The sequence below is a fragment of the Calidris pugnax genome, unplaced genomic scaffold (assembly GCF_001431845.1).
Source record: "Calidris pugnax isolate Ruff unplaced genomic scaffold, ASM143184v1 scaffold68, whole genome shotgun sequence".
Lineage (NCBI taxonomy): Eukaryota > Metazoa > Chordata > Aves > Charadriiformes > Scolopacidae > Calidris > Calidris pugnax.
Genome location: NW_015090921.1, coordinates 3,172,850 through 3,195,811, shown reverse-complemented (window position 1 = coordinate 3,195,811; position 22,962 = coordinate 3,172,850). Strand labels below are relative to the sequence as shown.

General features: G+C 40.9%; 1 protein-coding gene across 1 annotated transcript in view; it reads right to left on the bottom strand.

The window, feature by feature from the left end:
* The window catches only part of PHF21A (PHD finger protein 21A), a 148,726-nt gene that overhangs the window by 26,148 nt on the left and 99,616 nt on the right, over positions 1-22,962 (bottom strand). Inside the window, exon 6 of the mRNA XM_014950322.1 lies at positions 3,149-3,349. Within this exon, the coding sequence (XP_014805808.1) occupies positions 3,149-3,349 (201 nt within the window). The remainder of the gene's footprint in view (positions 1-3,148; positions 3,350-22,962) is intronic.

Below are 22,962 nucleotides of genomic sequence, written 5' to 3'. Positions count from 1 at the left end.
CCTCAACTTTCTGTCCTAAGAGCAACAGTAGGACTATCCTGGAGTTGTAAGAGCTGGCTGTTAGTCTGTCCAGCTGCAGACAATTAAATTAACTGCTGTGGAATGGGTTGATTTTGGAACATGTATGTGATGCCATGATTGCTCTTGGTCTGTTTTTTAAAGAAAAATCACTTTTGAATCACTTAATGCCAACATTTATCTGAAATGCCTGAATACACTATGCCCACAAATTCCAAAGTTAAAACAACTATGATTTTATAGTTTTGTTTTAAAATGTACTCTCTTCTAAGATGTTAAGGGAAACGGACAATTACGAATCTCATTCAAAAAGCAACAAGGCAAGAGAGTCTCCATATAAAACCAGAACACAATGTGCACAGAAAACTCATGACAAGTGACACTCAACAGAATGGAAAGTTAGCTTATTTCTTTTCTTTTTAGAGTAAAAAAAATCTGTTGTACCAGTGGCACTGCATCTTCAAAACAGCCACCATTCCCTCCTGATGTCAGCGCTCGGCTCTACAACAGGAAAAAATGGACAAGCAGGGATCCCACAGTCTTTTTTCTGAACGTGCCTGATTAAGGCTGCTTGATTTTAATCACACAAGACCTTTCTCTTCTTTCTAATAAAATAATATATTTCCAGTTGGGTTCTTCAGTATTTTGACCAATTTATTTCCTTAAACAGAAACGCAGTTTACTTTCACACCTCTAATTCCATAATGCTTAAACTTTAATTACTTTAGAAACGCAGTTTACTTTCACACCTCTAATTTCATAATGCTTAAACTGTATACCCTATTAATTACACACAAGTATGCAAAAAAATTCCAGCACTGTATAATGCCAAATCAGAGGATAATTCATGCTTCAATTTTAAACATTTATACAAAACCCAGACATAATTAACTTTTCCTTGTTGCAACGCGAACAATTCCCTTAACTTTTTATCTGAGATTCAAGAGCTTCTTATTGACCTCTGCTGCACCTTCTCCAAAGCAAGAGGCTCCATTCCCCTAATGCAGTAACATTATTCAAGCTTTTCCAATGAGATGGAACGTGGTATCACTTTCACGAGCATCACATTCATCCATAAACATTTTAAAGAAAAGTGTAATCAATCATGTAATACAAGACTGTGACTCTTTCAAGGGGTTCTAGGAAGTCTGTAAGTACTAAGAGCGTAGTTTCAGTCAGCAGATCACGGAGCTTGAATATCCTTGTTACTTCGCTGAGCATCCATTACCTTGGTTTTTCTAAAAAGTCTTCAAGGCGTGAATTCCTGCTGAAGTGGCATTCATCGTAAGTCTGCATTATTTCACATAATAACATTGCAATTATATGAAATTTTAGCAGGCTTGCTGCTTTACAAAAAATTTAAAAAGCCCTTCTTGCTGGACTATATTAAATATATTAAAATGTCGCTATTAAGGCAGCATATATACTTTGACTCCTAAATTCACTTACTCTGAAAATAACTATTGAAAGCATTCTCTTTAATGACATTGCCTTGAAAGATGTATTATTTACAAAAGTAAAAAAAAAACTTTCAAGAGAGACAAAATGTTTGACTTTGCTGAAAGAGATTGGTGGGGAACAGGAGAGAGCCACAATCTTAGACGCAAAATGTGGAACAGAAGCAAGTGAGGTTACTTCATAATTACACCAACATAAACAAAAATTGAAAAGTCTTAAGGATAAATACTGGCTTTTTTATTCAAATGAGAGGATGACCTGCCTTTTAGTTCATAATGACTTTCCAAGTGCAACTGTTTCACTGATAGTCAGAAGGGTGTCGCAGTTTTTTGACTGTTTCACTAGAGGGCTCTTTAACTTTGAACAAAACCTCAATTTTTACAACCCAGGAGATGACCTGGAAGTTAATGCATGAATGCAAAGTGTGGAATTAGGAGAAACACAGTCATGTTTCCTGACTGAAAAACAGAGAGCAGTGATACAGCAAACAGTGATCCATTGTTTGCCTGTAAATATTTTAGGACAAAATAGTATTTACTTCTTTGTTCTGTTTTAGCTTTGATAAAGATGTTGCTCACCAAAAATGCCTTTTCCTTAGTTAGGGTTGCTTCATTACTTCAATATTCTCTTATAAAAAATATTATTATCTAAGTCTCTTAAATACACTTTTAGAGAGCACCCAAAACAACCTGTTGAGTTAACGAGAAAATTAACAGCCCAACCACTTCTCCCCCCTCCACTTCCAGGAAAAGGGAAGACAAGAATCACAGTCGGTCAAAGCTATGGTTATGATTCACTACAATGTGTATAAAATAAACTTCATGGGTGAATTCTGCCATCTGCCTATCCCAGTAAACATGGGCTGCTGGGATTGCATCAGTGGGGAAAAAGACGTCAAGTACACTTATTTTTACATTTTTGCTGTTTCATTAGCATACTTTGGGGATTCTAAATATTTGAACAGGAGAGACTTTGAAGCAGCTTGGAATTCCCCTCTCAGTAATAGCAGACCACTTTCCCTGGTGAGTTCTGGGATTATGTCTCTAATCCTATACTGTACCTTCCCAAGAAAGACACTACTTTCTAAAATTCAAATTTAGCAATTACTATTTTGTACTTTTAGACTAATCCTTGAAGATTCAGGTAAGTATGATTTGATACAAGTTACCTCTGTTTGAAAAGAACCAAGCAAAAAGAAGCGGGAACTGTTCTCTTACATTTTGCTCACAGATAAAGCAAGCACTCTGTTAAATCTTTAAAAAATTTTAATCATATACCTTATACAGTGCATATAACATCTTTACTGTTTCTTTGTATACCTACTGAGTATGGACAGACAATCACTCATGCACCTATGGAAAAGACAGGTTCATTTGCTAAACTTTCATTTATTTTTAAGAAAGGTGATACTGCCATTCTTTGTTTGCATGAGGTTATGATCTGACTTTTAAACACTAGGAGGGTTGGGTTTTTTTGACTCAGCAGAAAAAACCCACACAACTCATACGTGGATATGCATAAAAGGAGACAATCATACTGCTACTCTAATGGGTGTAAGTGAAAGTTTGTCATTTTCTCTCTGTACCTTTCTTTGTGGGTTTGTTTTGTTTTGTTTTGTTTTTCAGTGAACTTCACCTTCAGCAAGGAAAAGAATTATTGTAGAAATTTTTACCTGTGATCCGATCACGTTTGGAGAGGGTGCAGTAGATTGCTGCTGCTGTTGATGGTGGTGTTGCTGTAGCTGCTGTAGTGGTTGGGGCTGTGGTGTCTGTAGTTTGTTTTCTGACTGTGCCAATGGCTGTATTTGAAACTTACTGTCCGGCTGTTCCTGCTTCACTATCAAATTCTTTCGAAGCTGTTCCACCACTCTTTTCTACCAGATAAAAAAAAACATAAACAGAAATGATGACAGTTATTTAGCTGGACACATTAGAGAAGATAGTAACACCTTAAGTCATGTTTATTTAATGTAAATAAAGAACTGCTCAGAAGCTTAGCGGGACTTCTCTTTTTGGCATTTTAAATATTGGTGTTATTTAATGGGCAGAGTATCAAACCAGACCACAGATGAGTGCTGCTGCCCAGCAGGGTGACCTTGCTGTCCTTGCAGAAACCCACCCATCCAAATTCAGCCTATTCACAAGTCACTGTCGGAGCAAATTCACTTGAGACTTGGTAGCATTCAGATTCCAAAGTTTTTGACTCCTTCAAACACGCATTGTTCTTACACAGTGCTGAGAAAGAACTTTCAGTTGAAGCCCGAGGGCTGACTTCAAGGCAATGGGGATGCCATTTTGTACCAGGCATCAAAACTGAGTGGAGTGAAAGTCAGTTTGAGCACAAAGTAGGGAATAGGAAGGGCATGGATATGGGGTCGTTCTGCCCAATATTATTGCCACCTGAAAAAAAATCAGATCCGGCTACCTATGTGGGAAGAAAACTGCACAGATTTATTTCTCCTAGCTTAAAGACTTCCTATTACATTGTAGCTTCCATGAAAGTCTGAAATTATTTAAAAAAGAAACAACTTCTCCTGGTAGCCTTTGTGTATCTTTAGACTGTAACTCAACAGATTTAAGAGCAGAGCAGGTGACCTGCAGGGTAAGGTACCATGTCACAACACGGGTAATAAATAAGGGCTTATAACTTATGTTCATACTGTACTTTAGTATGAACAAGGGTGAAAACACCATAAGACTTTTTATTACCTTTTGCAGGCATGATAGAAAACAGACATTTTTTTCCTACACTCCAACCACTCCCAGAGTTAGGACAGCTTTGAAAAGATTTAGATGTATACTTTAGCCCCCATGATCAAGAGAGCACGCATACTCCAAAGCAGTAATATGACAAGGTTGGCTTCAGAAGAGGACAATGAAGTCAACAGAGGTGGTAGGGGCTCAGCTGAGAAAGCTCCAGCAGAAACACAAATGGTCAGGAAACCTCTACCAGAGGTGGAGCTGACAGAGTGGGCTGCCCCAGGCGGTTCCACTTACATGGAAAAAAGAAATTCTGACTATATCATATGCTTAGATTTTTGCTTTGAAGCATTAGTATTAAGAAACAATATGAAACAGAGAGATGGAACAAAGAAACAACCCAAAATCCAGCTATTTACAAGCAAGGGAAACATTTTTTTCCCCTCAAATTTCTTTCACGCAGGATTATGAAATTCTGAGCCAGCAAAGTATCTATCCTCTGCACAGTTCTTGTGGACATACTGTAGACTTCTGATTCTGAGCATCTTGCTTATGATGAATTAAAAATGTGCTGTCCCTCACACCCTGAATATGTACCTCCAGCCCAGAAGAGGATAACAAAAGGCGTGGGGTTCCAAATTGGCAGTTTTGAGAACTGAAACTCTATAAAGTCAAATAAAATACACAGTCAACAACCCCCCCCCCCTGTTTCATGAGGTTGAAATGTGTGAGCTGACACGATGGAGCTTTTTGCAGAAGAGTGAATTCAGTGACTCAGAGGTGTACAGAAGGAGCACTGCTGGGCTTCCACAGGAGCCCCAGCCCCAGCTGAGGATGGGTGTTCAGCTCCCACCGTGAGAGAGAACAAGGAGGGTAGAAAGGCATTTTTCTAATTCAGATATTTTACACAGTTTTAAATGGCCTGTGTCTATCAGCTCATTCGTACACGTAATAACAGAACAATCATTTAAAATTGCTTTTCTGAAAAAGATCGACCACGTTAACATGCAAACCAAACTGCCGTGTCAGCGAGCAGATACAAGGGCTGGAAAAACATTTCCAGAGAGTAACCTGAGGGGGGAGGAGAGAAGAACGGAGCAAAGGAGGAGAGGAAATAATGCAACATGCCTACGGAATACCTGCCAAAAAAAAAATATGGACTGAACATATACTGCACAGGAGGCTAAAGGCAGGAACAGGAAAGGAGTTTTTGTCTTCCACAGCTGCCTGTAAGAAATTCAGTGGTAATGGTGCTCTTCTACCGATGCCCTAACTGGTGGAAATCAGCATCAATGGCCCAAGAGTTTATTTCCATCTTGTTCTTTACAGTGGGAGGAACATCAGTGAAAGGATTTAAAAAAAAATAAAATTAAAAAGAGAGAGAGAGGAGAAGGAGAGGCAGGCTGGAGGACTCCTCTGCCATCGAGGAGGGGAGCAGGAGTGAGGTGAGTCACATCACTTTCACACGCTGCCTGGTCCACCCCCGGACCCCCACCGCGGCGTGCACAGCCAGGGAAAAAAACAAAACATGACCAAAGCACAACTTTTATTAGTGGCTTGTGCAAAAACTGAGGCTCAGCATATCTGGCACAAGATGGACAACGTTGAGTGGAAAAACAGCGTTGCTCTAGTCTAGGGTAGCCAGTTAGAGGCTGCTGAGAGCTGCCTGGCAGCAGCATATCCTGCCAGCCATATCCATTATGCAGATATTAAATTGGAAGGAGCATCTAATGCTTTTAAGATTCAGAGAGTAAAACTGAAGTTCGCAGCGCATGCCAATTGCTTACGCAGTTTCTTAAGCTCCTTCTCCCAGCTGTCAGTAGAAACACCACACTGAAACTGGAGAAATCCTTTCACTATCCGCAAGGCTGCTGGGATTATCTGTTTGTCAGTACTGAGCAAGCGGGACTCCGAATGCCACACTCCAAAATGACTTAGCTTAATTAGCACAAGCGGGCGAGACCCTCAGGGTTGCACCTACACAGGAGCTAAGAGCAGATCTGTGCCCATTTCCAGCAGTACCCTCCTCTGCATGGTCTCATCCTCAAGCTGGCACCTCCCGGCTCCTCCACGGCTCCTCCTCTTCTTGGGGAATTAAACAGGAAGGCAGCAGGAAAGAAACTCTCCTCTACTGTCAGGCTCGATACTTCATTAGAAATGTATTTTTAAATCGTTCTTCGGACACTTGGCTGTTCTTCATCAATTCTGAAGGCGGTGTGTGCTGCAGAATGTACGATGGGCATGACTGAAGTTTGGCCAGGCTGGTATAAAGTCCTAGCTCTGCGCCTTGGAGATTGAGTGCCAGTGAGACTGAGGGTATCTAAAAGTACCACAGAACTCTTAAGAAATATTCCTTATTCTTTAGATGTAATCATTGCAATTTTCCCTTCCCACTCTTATTTAAGGATATTTAATTTAATTAAATTCTTACTGACAAATTTGAAATTTTCCATCGAGATTAGCTCCATCATTAACACCTCATCACAAACACAACGTAATAGTTTTCTGCGCGTCAGAAAGCTCTAACCCTCCCCATATTCCCAAAATAGCTCCTTCCCCTGCAACATTACAAACGTATGAAAAGCATTTGCCTTTCAAGTTTACTGAATTCCTCTCAAAGCCGAATGAATGCCGGTCTCTCTCTTTACACCCAGGATGTGAAAGGCATTAACAATCACATCCTTTCTTCCAAACTGTATTCTACCCAAAAAGGGAGCGCTAGCCCTCTGCAGTGGTTACCCTCGGACTGTGGAGCAGTAAGCATACTGCATCATCTCATCACTCTTGCTGTCCTGACACCTTCCCTGCTCATCTCGCCCAGAACCCTTCGCACCACCGAGTTCACAGACCCCAGATATTTCATATGACCCTTTCTTGAAGGTAATAATCGTAATCGATATTCTGACATTCAGCGATATCATTTTCTCATTCATGCCACGGGCCAGATCCTAACGCAGCATTAGAAGATTATTTTGGTTTGACTAAGCAGAAAATCTGCCTCTGTGTCTTGTTGGCCATAGATCTGTGCTGAAAGGTGTCTTCTCAGCGCTCATATAAAAAACTATCATTAATATGTTGCTGTAAGATAAGGGAGGTCCTTGGAACTATCATTAATATGTTGCTGTAAGATAAGGGAAGTCCTTGGAACAAACTTCATAGAATCATAGAAAGGTTTGGGTTGGAAGGGGACCTTAAAGATCATTGAGGTCCAACCCCCCTGCCATGGGCAGGGATACCTCCCACCAGACCAGGTTGCTCAAAGCCCCATCCAGCCTGGCCTTGAACCCCTCCAGGGACGGGGCAACTTAAAGCTTAGCTAAGAATTATTCTAATTTTAACCAATCAATCAATCAATCAAAAACAAAGTAGTTATTCAAGTACCTTTTTAAATACTAGATCCCTTGTTATATTTTCTTCTTCATCCAGGAAACACACTCAGAAAAGCACACATATCTAAAGGAAGGTCTGTTTTTAAACTTCAAAAAAAATCTATAAAAACTAAAACATAAAAATCTTTTAAAAATGGGAGAGAGAAAAGTGAAGCACCACACAACCTTGCAATGCGTATCTTTTATGTCACAAAACCAAAGCTGATGCGGTGTGAATTGCTCAGCTGTTACAGATCCTCTGCTACCTGTTCCCTCCAATGACCAAGACACCTTCTCTGGGATATAAAAGTTGCCAACCCCTGAGACTGAAACGGCGAGAGAAAGTCCTGATTTCAAATCAGCTCCAACTTGGGAGTGGGATGGAGGGAATTTCATTGCCCTGCAATCTTCCTTTCCAGCCTCCCTCCCCTCTCCTCGCCAGCCCTATCTGCTGCCTCTACTCAGCTCCAACTTGGGAGTGGGATGGAGGGAATTTCACTGCCCTGCAATCTTCCTTTCCAGCCTCTCTCCCCTCTCCTCACCAGCCCTATCCCTGCCGCTACCCACAGAGAAGTGAAATATCTCTTGCTTTTCCACAAAACAGAGAGATACCAAAACTTCCGTGGCAGAAAGAAGCTAAAAGATTTAGGAGCCCGGCCACAGTCAGTCTTTAACCTCCAAAGAGGGTGCATTTTGGGAGTGGAATTTGAGAGTGGAAAGATTACAAGCAAGGAGAATAACTACACTCATCTACTGCTTTTAGACAGTATCTAAAATTTAAAATAGTGAAATCCAATTATAGAAATTGATGACGCAGAATCTACACCAGTGAGGAAAAAAAACCAACAACCCGTCATACAAAACAACTTGAATTTAATTCCATCAAAAGATTAATCAAAGGACTACAGAAATATTTACAGCTATTTCTGTGGTTATCCTGTATTTTTATGGAATATGGGACTTCTGGCTGTGCTTGATTCATACCCAGACCTTTTTACCAACTAAACTAGAAAGAATTTTTTCCAGGAAAAAAATGTGGTCCAATTTCCTACTTCTTGAAGGTGATCAAACTGGCAACTCTATCTTTCAGATGGAAAAGCTTCTCTTGGGTCAGGGGTGCTTGTGTGCTGAATGGGAACATAGCAATGGGACTGGGAGACCACCTCCACCTCATACTTGAATGCTTTACCGGGCATGACTCCTGAAGCATGCACTATTTCTTTTATAGTTTAAAATCCTAATTATTTTTTTAAGCTTTTCTTAAACACCCAGGTATCTTAAGCATCCCCAGTCAACGCCTGTGTTACCAGCTCTCCAGTAACCATTCCAAAGAGCGCGTGCTGCATTCAGCCCACAGAAAACATGGCCAAAAGCTGCACAAAGATACAGGATGACTTCTGCACATCTAAAAGGGGTTGTTAGGAGTGTGTTAGGAGAACTCAGTGCTTCTCTTCCTTCTACTACGATGGTCCTGTGGGATAAACTGAGCAATACACTTACGATACTGATGAGCACTTTAGTCTTGAGAAGAGATGACTGAGGGGGGATCTGATCAATGCACACAAATACTTCAAGGGTGGGTGTCAGGAGGATGGGGCCAGTCTTTTTTCAGTGGTGCCCAGCGATAGGACAAGAGGTAACGGGCACAAACTTGAATATAAGAAGTTCCACCTAAACATGAGGAGGAACGTCTTTACCTTAAGGGTGGCAGAGCACTGGAAGAGGCTGCCCAGGGAGGTGGTGGAGTCTCCTTCTCTGGAGAATATCTTTAACACAATTATTGAATACAGCATAGGGTACCTTGTGTAAAATGGAATTTAAATAAATCTTCATTCCATAAAAATCTACTTTGACATTTTGTCAGATAAATTTTGTTCTAGACCATTGGCGTGATGTAAAAAGCATTTTTCTCATTAAAAATACTGGTAAACTTATTACACTTCACTATATTTTAGACTATTTAAAATAATTTCTACAGGTGTGATTCTCAAACAAATACACAGTTCACACATGAACATATGTACTTTGAAAAAGAATGTGGGATTTTCATTTTTGCTAGAAAAACACCACTTGAAGTCGCTAGAAATCATTCAGAAGTGAATTATCTAAGTTCTGAAAATAGTGTTAATCTCTTCATTCTTAACGGGGCAGGACGTTTATCAATTTTTATTTTATTTAAAAATATAGCTAGAATTATAAATGAAAATGACCAAAAATAGCTGCTGTGCCATTCTGCTTTATGTGACTTCTTGATTGCTTTATTTTCAGTACCGTGTCTTTTACCATTTGCAGCACCACAAGACCAATTAATTTTTGGAAGGGAATATTGTACCGTGAAACGCCTTATGCATCACTGTCTTCTCGTTTTAGAATTTTTACTCTTGCACAAAATAGGGAACAGAGACTGAACTAGTAGGAGAAGAACACATACAGCATTTTCCTGCAGCTTATGTATTAAATAAATGCAGTATCTACCTTCTCACCCTAGTACTTAGGTTAACAGAAACAAACTTGCAAGAAGAGCTACAATAATTAAACAATGAAGCAATTAACGAATGGAGAATTAAGTGTATGACAACAGGCAAAACAGAACAGGAAAAACAGTTAAGTGCAGTACTTTGAATGTAATTAAGGAGGAATGGCATGAAAGGAATGAAATTATTAATTTTTTTTCAATTTGACAAGGTTTCTTTTGGTTTAGGTTTTTCTGCTTCCCAGAAATACTTCCCAGTACAAACACAAACCAAACTGGTAAAAGCATGTGGGGAACACCTCAACATGAAAAGGCTGAAGAAATGAAAATACCAAACTGCTGGCTACCATGGAGAAGGTGCTCAGTTTAATTTTATCTTGCCTATCTCTATATTGTTCTACCACATTTGTCTGTTTGAGGAAAAAAAAAATCTTCTTGGGAAAAAAAAAAGCCATCTAGATTGTGCAGAAATGAAGCGAAGGTTCTTTTGTGCTTCAACGTAAAGTATGTTTCTACGATCTCCAACTGAACCTAGTTTTCCAGAAGTGTATAATGTGGTCTTGCAAAGTCTGTCACAGACAGAAGCTTGGGATATAAAATCTCAGCACAAAAAATACTGTGGATACTGAATACTATGCAGGAGAACACGCAGAACAACCAGCCCCATAGGAAAGCCATTCATACCTATAGCTAGTTGTCCAAGCAAAACACCTCTGCCAGGGAAATCCTGCTGCTTCTCTTCTACCTCTGATTTACCTCATTATGTGACATCCTTATACCGAATTACTCTGAGTAACACAAGCACAGTAGAGCAATTTAAATTAGTAAACTTATGCCATGTTTTACAAATGATCAACCTAAATAAAAGTCTACTTTCTAATCATAGAATGGTTCGGGTTGGAAGCGACCTTCAAGATCATCTAGTTCCAACCCCCCTGCCCTGGGCAGGGACACCTCCCACCAGACCAGGTTGCTCCAAGCCCCATCCAGCCTGGCCTTGAACCCCTCCAGGGATGGGGCAGCCACAGCTTCTCTGGGCAACCTGTTCCAGGGTCTCACCACCCTCACAGCAAAGAATTTATTCCTGAGATCTCATCTAAATCTCCCCTCTTTGAGTTTAAAACCATTACCCCTAATCCTATGGCTCCACTCCCTCATCAAGAGTCCCTCCCCATCTCTCCTGTAGCCCCTTCAGGTACTGGAAGGGGCTCTAAGGTCTCCCTGGAGCCTTCTCTTCTCCAGGCTGAACAACCCCAGCTCTCTCAGCCTGTCCTCATAACATAGGTGCTCCAGCCCTCTGATCATCTTCGTGGCCCTCCGCTGGACTCGTTCCAGCAGGTCCATGTCCTTCTTGTGCTGAGGATTCCAAATCTGGTAACTCCTCATTATTTTTGAATAACCCAAGTGGAAAGGATAGTCATCAAGTAATTTTACAGCGTACTATTGTACAGTAACGCAGTCCCTTGAATAAAAATGAATCAGTTTCAGCAGGGTTCTTATGCATCCTGCTGCTATTCCCACGACTGAATCACACCTCTCCTCCTCATGAAAGGCAACACACAGTTCATGCTCCTGTGCTTCACGCGTGATGGGAAGTATCAACTAAGATGACTAGTTTTATTTCACCGGAGAATGCAAACTTGTTCTTTGGTGAACAGAAAGGTCTGGATGCTCAAACTATATTGTACAACCACCTGTTGGTTCCTCTGATGTTGTTAACAGCAGCTAATATTTCATTTCTGCAGTTGCTTTACGAACAATCACAAACTAACAGCAGCAGACAGGCTTTTTTTTTCCCTCTCTGTGTCATCAACCAAATACTGTTTAGCGCCAATTCAATTAAAACCCGTCACCAGCAACATCACACAGCAATTCAGTGTCGATCTCCACTCCGTAGGCAGAATGAGTTAACAGAGCAAAAAGTCATAGTTTCACCTCACTCAGAGGAGGATTTTTCTCCTCTTCCTAGTGATTTGAACAGTATATCAAACACAGGTATTCTGTCCAGCTAAATACACCTGCTATGCCATTCTCTTTAGTTAACCAAGCACGGTCAAAAGAAAGAAAAATCCCTGCTTCACAGAGAAGGCATCACATTAAATCACCGCAGAAGACCCAAATTGCTATTCTTCAACTGTCTCAAGGTTTGTGGATCAATCAACAGTGACTCTCTGCAACAGTTCTTCCTCAGCCTCCTGATTTAAATGGCAAGGGGAGAGGGAACTTTGTCCCTGTATTTATTTATCTCAGCGCAAAAAAGCACCTCACTAAATAAGGCTGAAACAACCCGACAACTGAAGATCTGGTGAACTTCCACCTCTCTTAAAAGCACCCAAGAACCGTCATTTTGCCAAAAGACTGGTGGAACACTACCTTCTTCCCAAGGGATGCAGAGCTACTGGAGACAGTTCAAAGGAAAACCGCAAACGTAATCAAGGACCCAACAAATAACGCCGTGTAACGTGAGGCTTACTGGGGCTCGGCATCTCCAGTTTATTGAGAGGTGACTTCTCACTGAGTACAGATATTTAAGCCCAGAAAAGAAATTTGATGATGGGAGGGGTTTTAGTTTCTCTGAGAAATGTAAAACAATGATTCCGTGGCTGCGAGTTGCAGGTAGACAAATTCAACCTTGAAATAACACGCAGAGATGGTTAAATGCCAGAACAGCCCAAAAGAGAGGTAATGACCTACCATGGTCTGAAGTCTTTAGGACAAGGTTATACAGCTTCCTAATGGGAATGCTTAGTCTAAGTTTTGGCAGAAATTGTACAGTACAAGTGAGGGGGAGAGGCTCCCAGAACACAGGAAGCCTCTGATCATTCCTGTCCCTTACCAGGGTCAGTGCCAGCACTTTTCCCAGCGTGCTTCTCCAGCACTGAAACTCCACGTAAAGACAGCCCTACTCCTCAGAATACAAAAGCTTCCTAATGGGAATGCTTAGTCTAAGTTTTGGCAGAAATTGTACAGTACAAGTGAGGGGGAGAGGCTCCCAGAACACAGGAAGCCTCTGATCATTCCTGTCCCTTACCAGGGTCAGTGCCAGCACTTTTCCCAGCGTGCTTCTCCAGCACTGAAACTCCACGTAAAGACAGCCCCACTCTTCAGAACATGAACACCTCCAGAGGCACAAACCACCAGATATACTCAAGGTTTTTTTTTCACCTCCCTCTAAAACACAAGATATTGGCCACAGCTAGAAAAAAGAAACTAGGCAAAGTAAGTTTATCTTCTTTGTTTGATGCCTTCTATTTTATGCCTTCTTTACAGACTTAAATTCTTACTGATTTTAGACGTAGAATGGGAAAAAATTTCCTCAGGTCAGACTTGCTGGAATGTTCATTTTTTTCCCTTCCACTGCAATGCAGGATGTGGACTGCCTGCTAGGATTAGCTGGGCAAATTTCCCCTAATCAACCTGCTGACATTGCAAGGGCCTTCAGAATAACTGGCAGCCCCAATCCACCACCTGTTTTCTGGACCACAGAGACGTGAAAGACAAAAACTTAGTACCCTGATAACCAAACTCTCCAGGTCTCCCCGAAGTCAGAAGATGTCACACAGGAGTACTGAGGTAGAATATACTGGCCTCTAAGATGCAGGAAGTTAAAATGGTTAATCTCCTTGTCCTTTTGGGATTTGACGTGTGGTGTCTTCCCTCTACATCTTAGATACAGTTTTGCAACTGAAGTTTATAAACATTCTTTTAAAGAAAAAAAACCATCTGTGTGCTAGATGAAAAACAAAAGACTTTTTAAGAGCATGATGGTTTTCAACAGATACATGTAGTCCATAGGATCAGGCATTGGTAGCCGATCCAATCCACCACCTGTTTTCTGGACCACAGAGACGTGAAAGACAAAAACTTAGTACCCTGATAACCAAACTCTCCAGGTCTCCCCGAAGTCAGAAGATGTCACACAGGAGTACTGAGGTAGAATATACTGGCCTCTAAGATGCAGGAAGTTAAAATGGTTAATCTCCTTGTCCTTTTGGGATTTGACGTGTGGTGTCTTCCCTCTACATCTTAGATACAGTTTTGCAACTGAAGTTTATAAACATTCTTTTAAAGAAAAAAAACCATCTGTGTGCTAGATGAAAAACAAAAGACTTTTTAAGAGCATGATGGTTTTCAACAGATATATGTAGTACATAGGATCAGGCATTGGTAGCTGATCTAAATTTCGGTTAGTTCCTGGAACATAAATCCTTGCTTCCACCAGAACTCTTCTCTGTGGAAGCTTAATTTCTTGGTATCAAAATGCCTTAGGAAGGTGCCATCACTTCATCCTGCAAGGTAACAGTTACGTGAGCCGCAGACATGAAGAAGCCACACACAGAACACAATGATCTTTCCAGCTTTGATGGACACCTCACAGGAAAACGCATTTCAGACCTGTTATATCAATATGGACAATAACCAGCATGAAAAAAAAGTACTAATGGAGACTACATAAGGGAATGTAAACATTCCTATCCCTAAGTTCATACTACTTCTTCACAGTGTGCTTGCTTGTTTGACAGCTATACTGTCATAATTTTAGGCTGTTAAACCCCTGCTCCAGGGTTTATAAAAGATCAGAGCACTTGTCACTCTCGGTGCAGGTAGAGTGAGATAGAGTGGTTGAGCAGTTCATTTTTCTTTCTAATTACACTCCATTAACCTTCCACATGAGAGCTCCCCTGTGCTTTCCTACCAGCAGCACCAACTGGCTGTGTTTGATAAGGCTCAGCAGAGTCTGCAAGACCAGCCCGTGTAACCAGAGGAACCCTTCAGCGAGGCAGACGTAGCAGGAGCTGGGCTGGAGCTCAGTCAGACGCAGCGAAATCACACACAGATGGACACCAGCCTTTCCCTACCCACCTCCCTCTCCCTGAACTTCATAGATACGTGATCCAGCATTTGAAAGCCAAACGCAGAACTAGGGAATTACTCACTATAGGGAACTGAACAGTTACCATGCTTTCCACCTCACTGCAGAGACCTGCCAAGAGAAATGCATTTTAGAGCATATTAAGGCATGCAGGGCACTAGAAAAGAAGTTGTCGTTACATTATAATTAGATCATGTTAGCGTACGCAACCAGAGTACAGAGAAGGAAAATCACTTTTGAAATTTAAATCTTTTTTTTAAATGCGCTTTCAGTATCTGGGGTTGTTTGTTGTATGTTCTGAAGACCACACTGTTAACAAACAGCATTATATTTATCTATAACCTTCTCAACGGTGACCACGTAAATGATAGGCTTTTCTAAAAAGAGAGGCTTCTTCGATTAATAATGTATTCCATGGGAGTTTTAAACTCAGAGCCAGGAATGCTATTTTCCATGTGCACAAAGGTAGATTAGCATTTGTGTATACTGAGCAACAGTGTTGGCACATGCTTACACAGATAAAAGGGAAACAAATTTGGAAGGAGGGATTGTAAACAATCTGGAACGGAATCCAAATTATTTCAAAAATAAATGAAACACCACAAAATCTGCACTTTCAAATGACATTTTATACTATCCGTTGGAATTTTTAACTGTTTCAAATGACTTCAGAACATAAAGTTGCATACAGAACTGGCCTATATAAGTGAGTGATGGTGATATTCTTTTTGCTATTACCTCCATTATCCTTTCCAATCCCTCTCCTGTTGTTTAACATATTGTGATACTCGCATCTGCGTGCATCTCCATAAATAAATATAACTTACTTCTCTTCCACGCTAAGTTTCCCAACCTCCAGCTAATCTTTTGAAATGATCTGCTGTTTTCTAAGTCTTGGTAACTTTGAAGTGTCTTGAAACGAAATCTGTTTGTGCTACAAGCTGAGCAATGAATCCAGCACCCTCCTTGCTCAGAATGGTACAGGAAATTTATTTCAGAGTTCTGGTGAGTGTTGTCAAAGATCCCCTCCAGTACAAAGAAAATGGAGGTAGCCCTTCTCTTATAACAGAAAGGTAGACCACTGCTACCGAACCCAAGAATTTGGTTTTCAGAGTGATCATTAGAGGCTCTTCAAGTAAGAGTTTAACTAATTTTCCAACAGAGTTAGAGTGATCATTAGAGGCTCTTCAAGTAAGACCCACTTTCTATGTTTAACTAATTTTCCAACAGAGTTTGGACCTCCTTTCCCAAGTTTTCTGAAATTTAACCTAAAGACGCCAATTCAGTCTTTAATGCAATTTAACTTGTGCCATCTAAGCCTGTAGCGTATGACATAAGTTCAGAATTCGTGGATGGGACACAGCGATTCCAAAACAGTTAAGCTGCTGAGGTTGCCTCAGGAAAGCTGAGTAGTCAGGTTAATTTTTCCTGGTTTGCTCAAAGTGCAGACAGAGGGACATCTGTAACAATAACTTCTTGGATGAGCAATGAACGCTGTTGTTGGGACGCATCTGATATCAACTAAGACGCAAGATGAATTTTGTCAGATATAATTTCTCTGCTAAAGATGATGTTCACTCTCAAACCTAATAAATTTGAAACAAACATGATTAGGACATTGAATAAAATTATCTAAAGCATCCATAGCTCTTGTTCTGTAAAAATCTATCTATAGTGCCTCCACATTGTAATGCAATGAAATCTTGTTTGAGCTGGGATTAAAATTTGTCAGGACAGCCAGGATAGTTCTGTGAAGGAAGGCAGAACCCCATTTTGGTGCCACACTTAGCTCTTATCTCTGTAAAGAAGAACTCTGAATTTATGTACACATGAATTGTACTTAATGCCTCTATAACTTGCTTTCTCATCTTTTTTTTTTGGAGTATGTACTAGAATCATGACCGAAAGCTCCAAAATTCCTGGCTGTAAGCATCAGGCGTTGAAACTGCTTTCAGAAATAAAGCATTGCAGAGGTACTTTTGCCTTTCTTGAGCAGTCAGCCATTGCTGCTAACACCATTTGGAATATTGTTTTCTGACAAGCAGGCCAAGCTCATCTCTGAAGAATGCAACGTTGCAGTTGATGGGACCTTTTTTTAACTCATCACCTGAGAAACATGCCTCTTCAGAACTTTTTGGTAATGTTTGTTCTTTTCCCAACACCTCTCAGAAAATGTTTCAGAAGGAAATATTTTGCTCAACACTGGCTCATCATTCTCTTTTTACAGAAGACCTGTCAAAAATAATGCAAGTACTTTTCTTTTTTATTATGTCAATAAAGAAGATCTCTTGAGGGCTTTGGGGGGGTCATGAGGTGGGTGAATAGATCTTTTAACCTAACACACACAGAAATATGCAGTCTGGTGAAGGACTCCTGGGACAGAATTGCTGAGGCTTTTTATCCTGTAGTAATAATCCTTGAAGACTGAGGGACTGTCCATATCACAAATACAAATGTGAGAATCCCATTTTAAATGGTGGGAAAAATGTCCTAGAGCAACTGGCTAAAACTCTCTGTATTTTAGGGGGTTTTGGGGTATATTTTTGTTAATAGTATTTTGTTCGAACTTGTAAGGACAGATTGTAAATGCTACAGCTGTAAAATCAACTCTGAAGAAGGCTTTGATGAATTTCTCTAATTCTCCAAGGAGTTCTCTGTCAAAGAGAGGGAAGAAATAGAAAATAAGGTCTCTTGTAATTCCTCTTTATGCATGTTGCACGCACAAAACACTAGCTCAGTATCACCGATGCCCTGGTGCCCAGAACAGACACAGAGATTGGGTGAAGATCCAGTGATTTGTGTTCCCATAGGCTCTGGGGGTACAAGAAGCGAGGTGGAGGCCATGTGGTCCCGTTCTCCTGCTTCCCACAGGAAAAGTTACAACCACTTTCAAGAGATACACAACTGCTGACAGCACAACCATAAAGAACAACGGCTTGACCACAGTCCCACCCACTCACTTTGCCCAAAATAGAAGTATAAGTATTACTACAATTTCATGCCTAAGGTGAGGAATGAGAATCCGATGCCAAACAGCAGGGACACGTCGACGGGTTTGTCCTCCTCAGGGCCCCCAAAAGGGATGCTTTTTGGTAAGAGTTGTGACCAATGCAATACTAAACTTATATAGTAAGGGAGACCAAGATTTCTTTCATGCCTCTGCAGCCGCATATTAGATTTAAACAGCAAATTAATTTATTTTTTTTTGTAAAAAGGATTAAATAAAAACTACTGTATATTTTCATCACACAATGAAGTGCAAGTTCTTTTTATAGACCATATGCCTGACTTGCTACTTACTGCAGAGAACATGCAATATATTGCCAGATGAACACATTTCATTTGAGAAAACCGGTCTGACCAGCTAAACCTGCACTCGGAGGTATCAGACAGTCTTAGTGAAACTCAGAAGCCTTATTTCATTGGCCCTCACTCAGCATATCTTCAAAATATCTTCGGAAGCATTAGCTCAGAATGCACAGACTTCTAAAAACAGCAGGTCTCTCTCGGGTACCTCTACATACACCTATCACACCGCTCTCTAAGAGCTGTAAATCACAAAACAGGAGTTTTCTTCCCCATGGTTTCGCACTGATGGGGCTTTTTTGCCTTTTTTTTTTTTTTTTTAAAGGAAACACATGTTGCGCTGTTGAGAAAGGCTGAAAGATGACAGAAACCTAGCAACTGAAACACAGGCTGTTGGAGCAAGCCATCTTGCTTTGTGTCCTCGGGTCCGGTGACTTTACTCACCCTGGGATCTCAAGCTCTATTATTAACACCGAGAACTACCTTAAAGCTGCGCTGTCCTCGCAACCAGAGTCTAATTAAAGTTTCATACACATAACGCGTGCCCTTTTGAATGCCAGTCCATAAAAATAAACCCTCTTTCACCAATAACTTCCACAGAATGAGAAGCAGAAAGGGAGCATCAACGTTAAGGAGCCAGTTCCGTGGGCTCTGAGGTCGGGGGGCCATTAAAGGAAAGAAGCAGCTCAGATAATGTTTTCCCTCCGATTACCTCTAAAATAAACCAAACTAATGCTGAAATGCAGGGGAAAAAAAAGCTTCAGGGTTTCTTTCCGTTTTCTAACAAATACAACAGGGCACCTTTTCATGGAAACAGGGCATATTTATTTGTTTGTTTTGATAAAACTATCCTCTGTTGTATCTCATCTGGAGTTGGGGCAGGATGTAAGCAGAGGAAAGAGGCTTTTAAAAGATCTATATTACACACCCACAGACTTCTATCAGTAAATACATGCAAGGGCATGAGAATAACTAGTGATCTAACTTTAAAAAAAAATAATCATGACCGAAGGCTGAGAAAATATTAACCCATTGTAATAAAAATTTCAGTGTGTGAGACGTGTTGCAGAAATGCAAAAAAAACCCACCCACCCCAATATAAAGATTTTAAATGTGCAAACAGAAATAGTTGACTTCACAATATAAAAGCAGTACTCATTATGAGCAGAGCAGGATTTTCATGGTAATTGCTCGGTGGATCATGTAAATATGTTGGTATCAAAACCACACTTGATCCAAAACACGTTTGTCAGTGTGCATAGGAAGACAGTCAAGCTGTCATCGATTGTGAGGAAGCTCAGAAGAAAACAAAAAACAAGCTCCAAAAATAATACAGCAGGAAACACAGAAAGGAGTGAGAAGAAACAGGTTCACGCAAGCAAAGGGCACTCACAGACAATGTAAAGCTGAACCAAGAGGTAGTGAAGTCTGACAAGCAGAAATTAGTCCTTTCTCACTGGCAGGCCAGGCTTGCAGGAGAGGACATTCTATTTTAGCAGATTGACACAGAAAAAAGGGCACACTTCTGGTCACACAAGCTCCTTCTCACTGACACGTCAGGCCTATGCCCAGAGGGATGTCTGAGGTGTCACAAGCAGCGCAGGGCAAACTTTGAGATTTTTTTTCAAGCTATTAGAAATTAACTGTCTCACTGAAGAAAGAACGTGCCAGCGCAGGGCAAACTTTGAGATTTTTTTTCCAAGCTATTAGAAATTAACTATCTCATTGAAGAAAGAACGTGTGTACTTCATATACACATATGCAAAACCAGCCCAGTAAACCATGCTCGATTTAACCCCACAGATCCCCACTCTTAATTGTTTTTCCTCTTTTGTTTTCCTGATGGTAGGTTGCCCAATTAGCTTGTACCCTCTGCAGGCCAAAAACCCAGTCTGCAAAAAAATCTTTTGAAATATTTAACACATACTAGTACTATGTAAATAGTAATAATAATTCAGTGGCCCTTTCCTGCTCTGCATTTCAAATGTATTTACTACGAGCTAGACAAATAATGCAGGATCCTAGCATTCTGCCTCCACATTCCTCCTCTTCCTCTCCCAGTTTACCAGAGCAGTGACGAAAGGGGAGTTTTTCCTCCAAGCCTTTAACACTTTCAGCACAGATTCTCCCCCGCCGTGGCTCTCCGCACTGGAGGCTCCGTCTTTTGCACAGGAGCAGAAACCCATTTCCTTAATTAATTTCAAGAAAAATCAGAAGCCTGCCCAGTGACCCACATTGCTCGAGAAACCGCACCAGCAGCAGAGGCTGTAGAGGCAGCTGCTTTTAGGCCAGCAACAGCATGCTCAGCATGAACAGACTGTACTCAGATATTTTTTTTTCTTTTTTTTTCTTTTTTTTTTTTTCTCCCACACACACAACCAAACTGTTCCTGTGCCCCCCTTTGTGCTGACGGAGCCTGTCTCTCGGTTGATGAGCAAGTCGCTATTTAGAAAAATAATTTCACAACCTATTTTGGAAATCCACAATTGGCTGCCCTGGGTTAGTATTCAGCGGTGATTTCAAAGGTTCTTTGTCCTGGGGAGGAGATACGGCCATTCACCAGCAGAACTGCTGAGTACACAGCTGGAACGTACATGGTTGGGGCTGGGGGGGGAAGGGAAACAGCGTAGGATTTCGCAATTATATCCGTTAAATCCATACAGTTTTGAAAAGTGAGCACTTGGCATTTCTGCTGTTTTGCAAGCGAAAACTTTTAATACGTTTGCCAGGATTATTTAGCTGGGGTTTTTTTTGTGTTTTTTTTTTTCTTGCAAGAGGATAGAGGATGGGCGCAGAGAAACGTTAAGCCCCACGTCCGTGCTACATAATTGGTTCTTTCAGCCACTTGCAGAGCAAATGATTTACAGTAACATGCTCCGCACCTCCTTACTGGTTACCAGCCCCATCCAAGACAAATACATCAAGAAAAGATAGAGAGGGAAAAGCTGTGGGCAAGATGAACCACGCAAGCTTGGCTTTTTCACGATGCTCACATTTTTTCTATTACCCAGCTGCCGGATATTCAAGAGAAAACAGGGTGTGCTGTAACAACTGTTAAAAACGGGCCACAAGAGCATAAAACCAATAAGAAACCTTTCTGTTTGGCTCTTCACAGGGCTCTGGCTTGTACTAGAAAAACGTCACTTTGATGCCCTGTTTGCATTCCATTTCCAACAACAAGGAGGAGGATGGAGGTCTCCGGTTTCTATGACAACCCAGATGGGCCACAATACAAGATACTTCGAAATGTTCAACTGCGGGAATGCCAGATCAAATTAAGCTGGAGTTTACACTACTTCAGAGGAACGAAAATGAAAGAAAAAAAACCCAAACAAAACACGAATGTCAAAGGAAGGATGACATTTCCTCAGCACATTCCGTTAAGATTTCTGAAAGTAGATGATAAAGAAAGGAGGGATTTTTCTCTACGAAAATAAATAATAATGTCAACACAAACAAACTGAAACCCTCATTTACATGAGTAAATGTTTTCATTAAAACTAGACTACTGGAAAATTACCATCAGACATTAAAAGCAAAAAACAGGTCCCCAAAATAACATGATTTTATTAATTCACTTAATTCATTATGAACTGGCAAATCTGTCATCCCAGTGTTTTGTATGGCTTGTTTAATGCCATGAGTTATATTTTGCAATAGTTTGCTTTTCTGTTGTTTGTCTCCGATCTGGTCTTCTAAGACCTTTTGCAAAAGATAGGCAGATGTAGAAAATACTCTGCATGCTACCTGAAGAAGTGAAATTAGTAATAGTGAGATATTTTAGCAATGCTTAAAAAGCTGCAAAAACATTTAATGCGTGTTCTTAGCAACTTAACTGGTCAGTTGTTAAGAAGGTGGGGTGAGCTCACTTCTCAAAGGCGATGGATGACTCCATGCACTGGGAAGGCAGGTAACTGTAACAGGCAAGCCAGTTTGGGCAAGGTAAGTAAAACACCTTCTGAAGAAACAGCTGTAAAAGCTTTTTGTAAGGTCTTCAGATGCGGCATACGTAGATGGGGTTCCCAAAACAAAGCAAGTTCAAGAATTCCTTAATAAATCGTGTGTATTTTAAGGCACGTTATTTCGAAAATGTGTGTTTTTTAAATCTCCAGATACAAGCTAGGAATTTTTTCTTTTTAGTCACTGTCCTATTCCAAGTTACTCTCCTTCCTTTCTTTCAACTTAATCACCAGGTAGTTAACAGCCTTCATTAAACATGTGATAGCCGGCCAGACTCACAGTAAGACACATAACCGTGGACTTCTAGAGGCTTATGTTCTTTGAGGAGAGGGGAGGCAGGAGAGGAGAGAAAGGCTTAACATCTGTGCCTAGTCAAAATAATCCAAAATTAGAGGGACTGTAACATTTAAAATTGGAACCGAGAGCCTTAAAAATCTAGGTCTGTGCAGATCTCTTTTAAACACTTTATTAAAGACTGCAGACACACACTCTTCATAAATCATTCCCCTTTGCAGCACCACCAGTACTATTTACACAGGGACTCCTCAGCCTGGCTTGGAAGTGCCACCTCATCACCCCTCGCCCCGCTCGGCTGGGCCTCTCTCCCTGTTTACCCTATGAGGTTTGGGGAATTAACTGGAAGTGACAAATTAGGATGGAGAAGTGTGACTGAGGACACAGCTGGGCATGATTAGCTTTAAACTTGGCCTACGCTGCTTTAAGGGGCGATACAGCTGAGGCTGTGCAGTCACATCCTATAAGCGTTGCCGGTGCTTGACAGATAAAGCAGAAGACAAGGAATGGCAT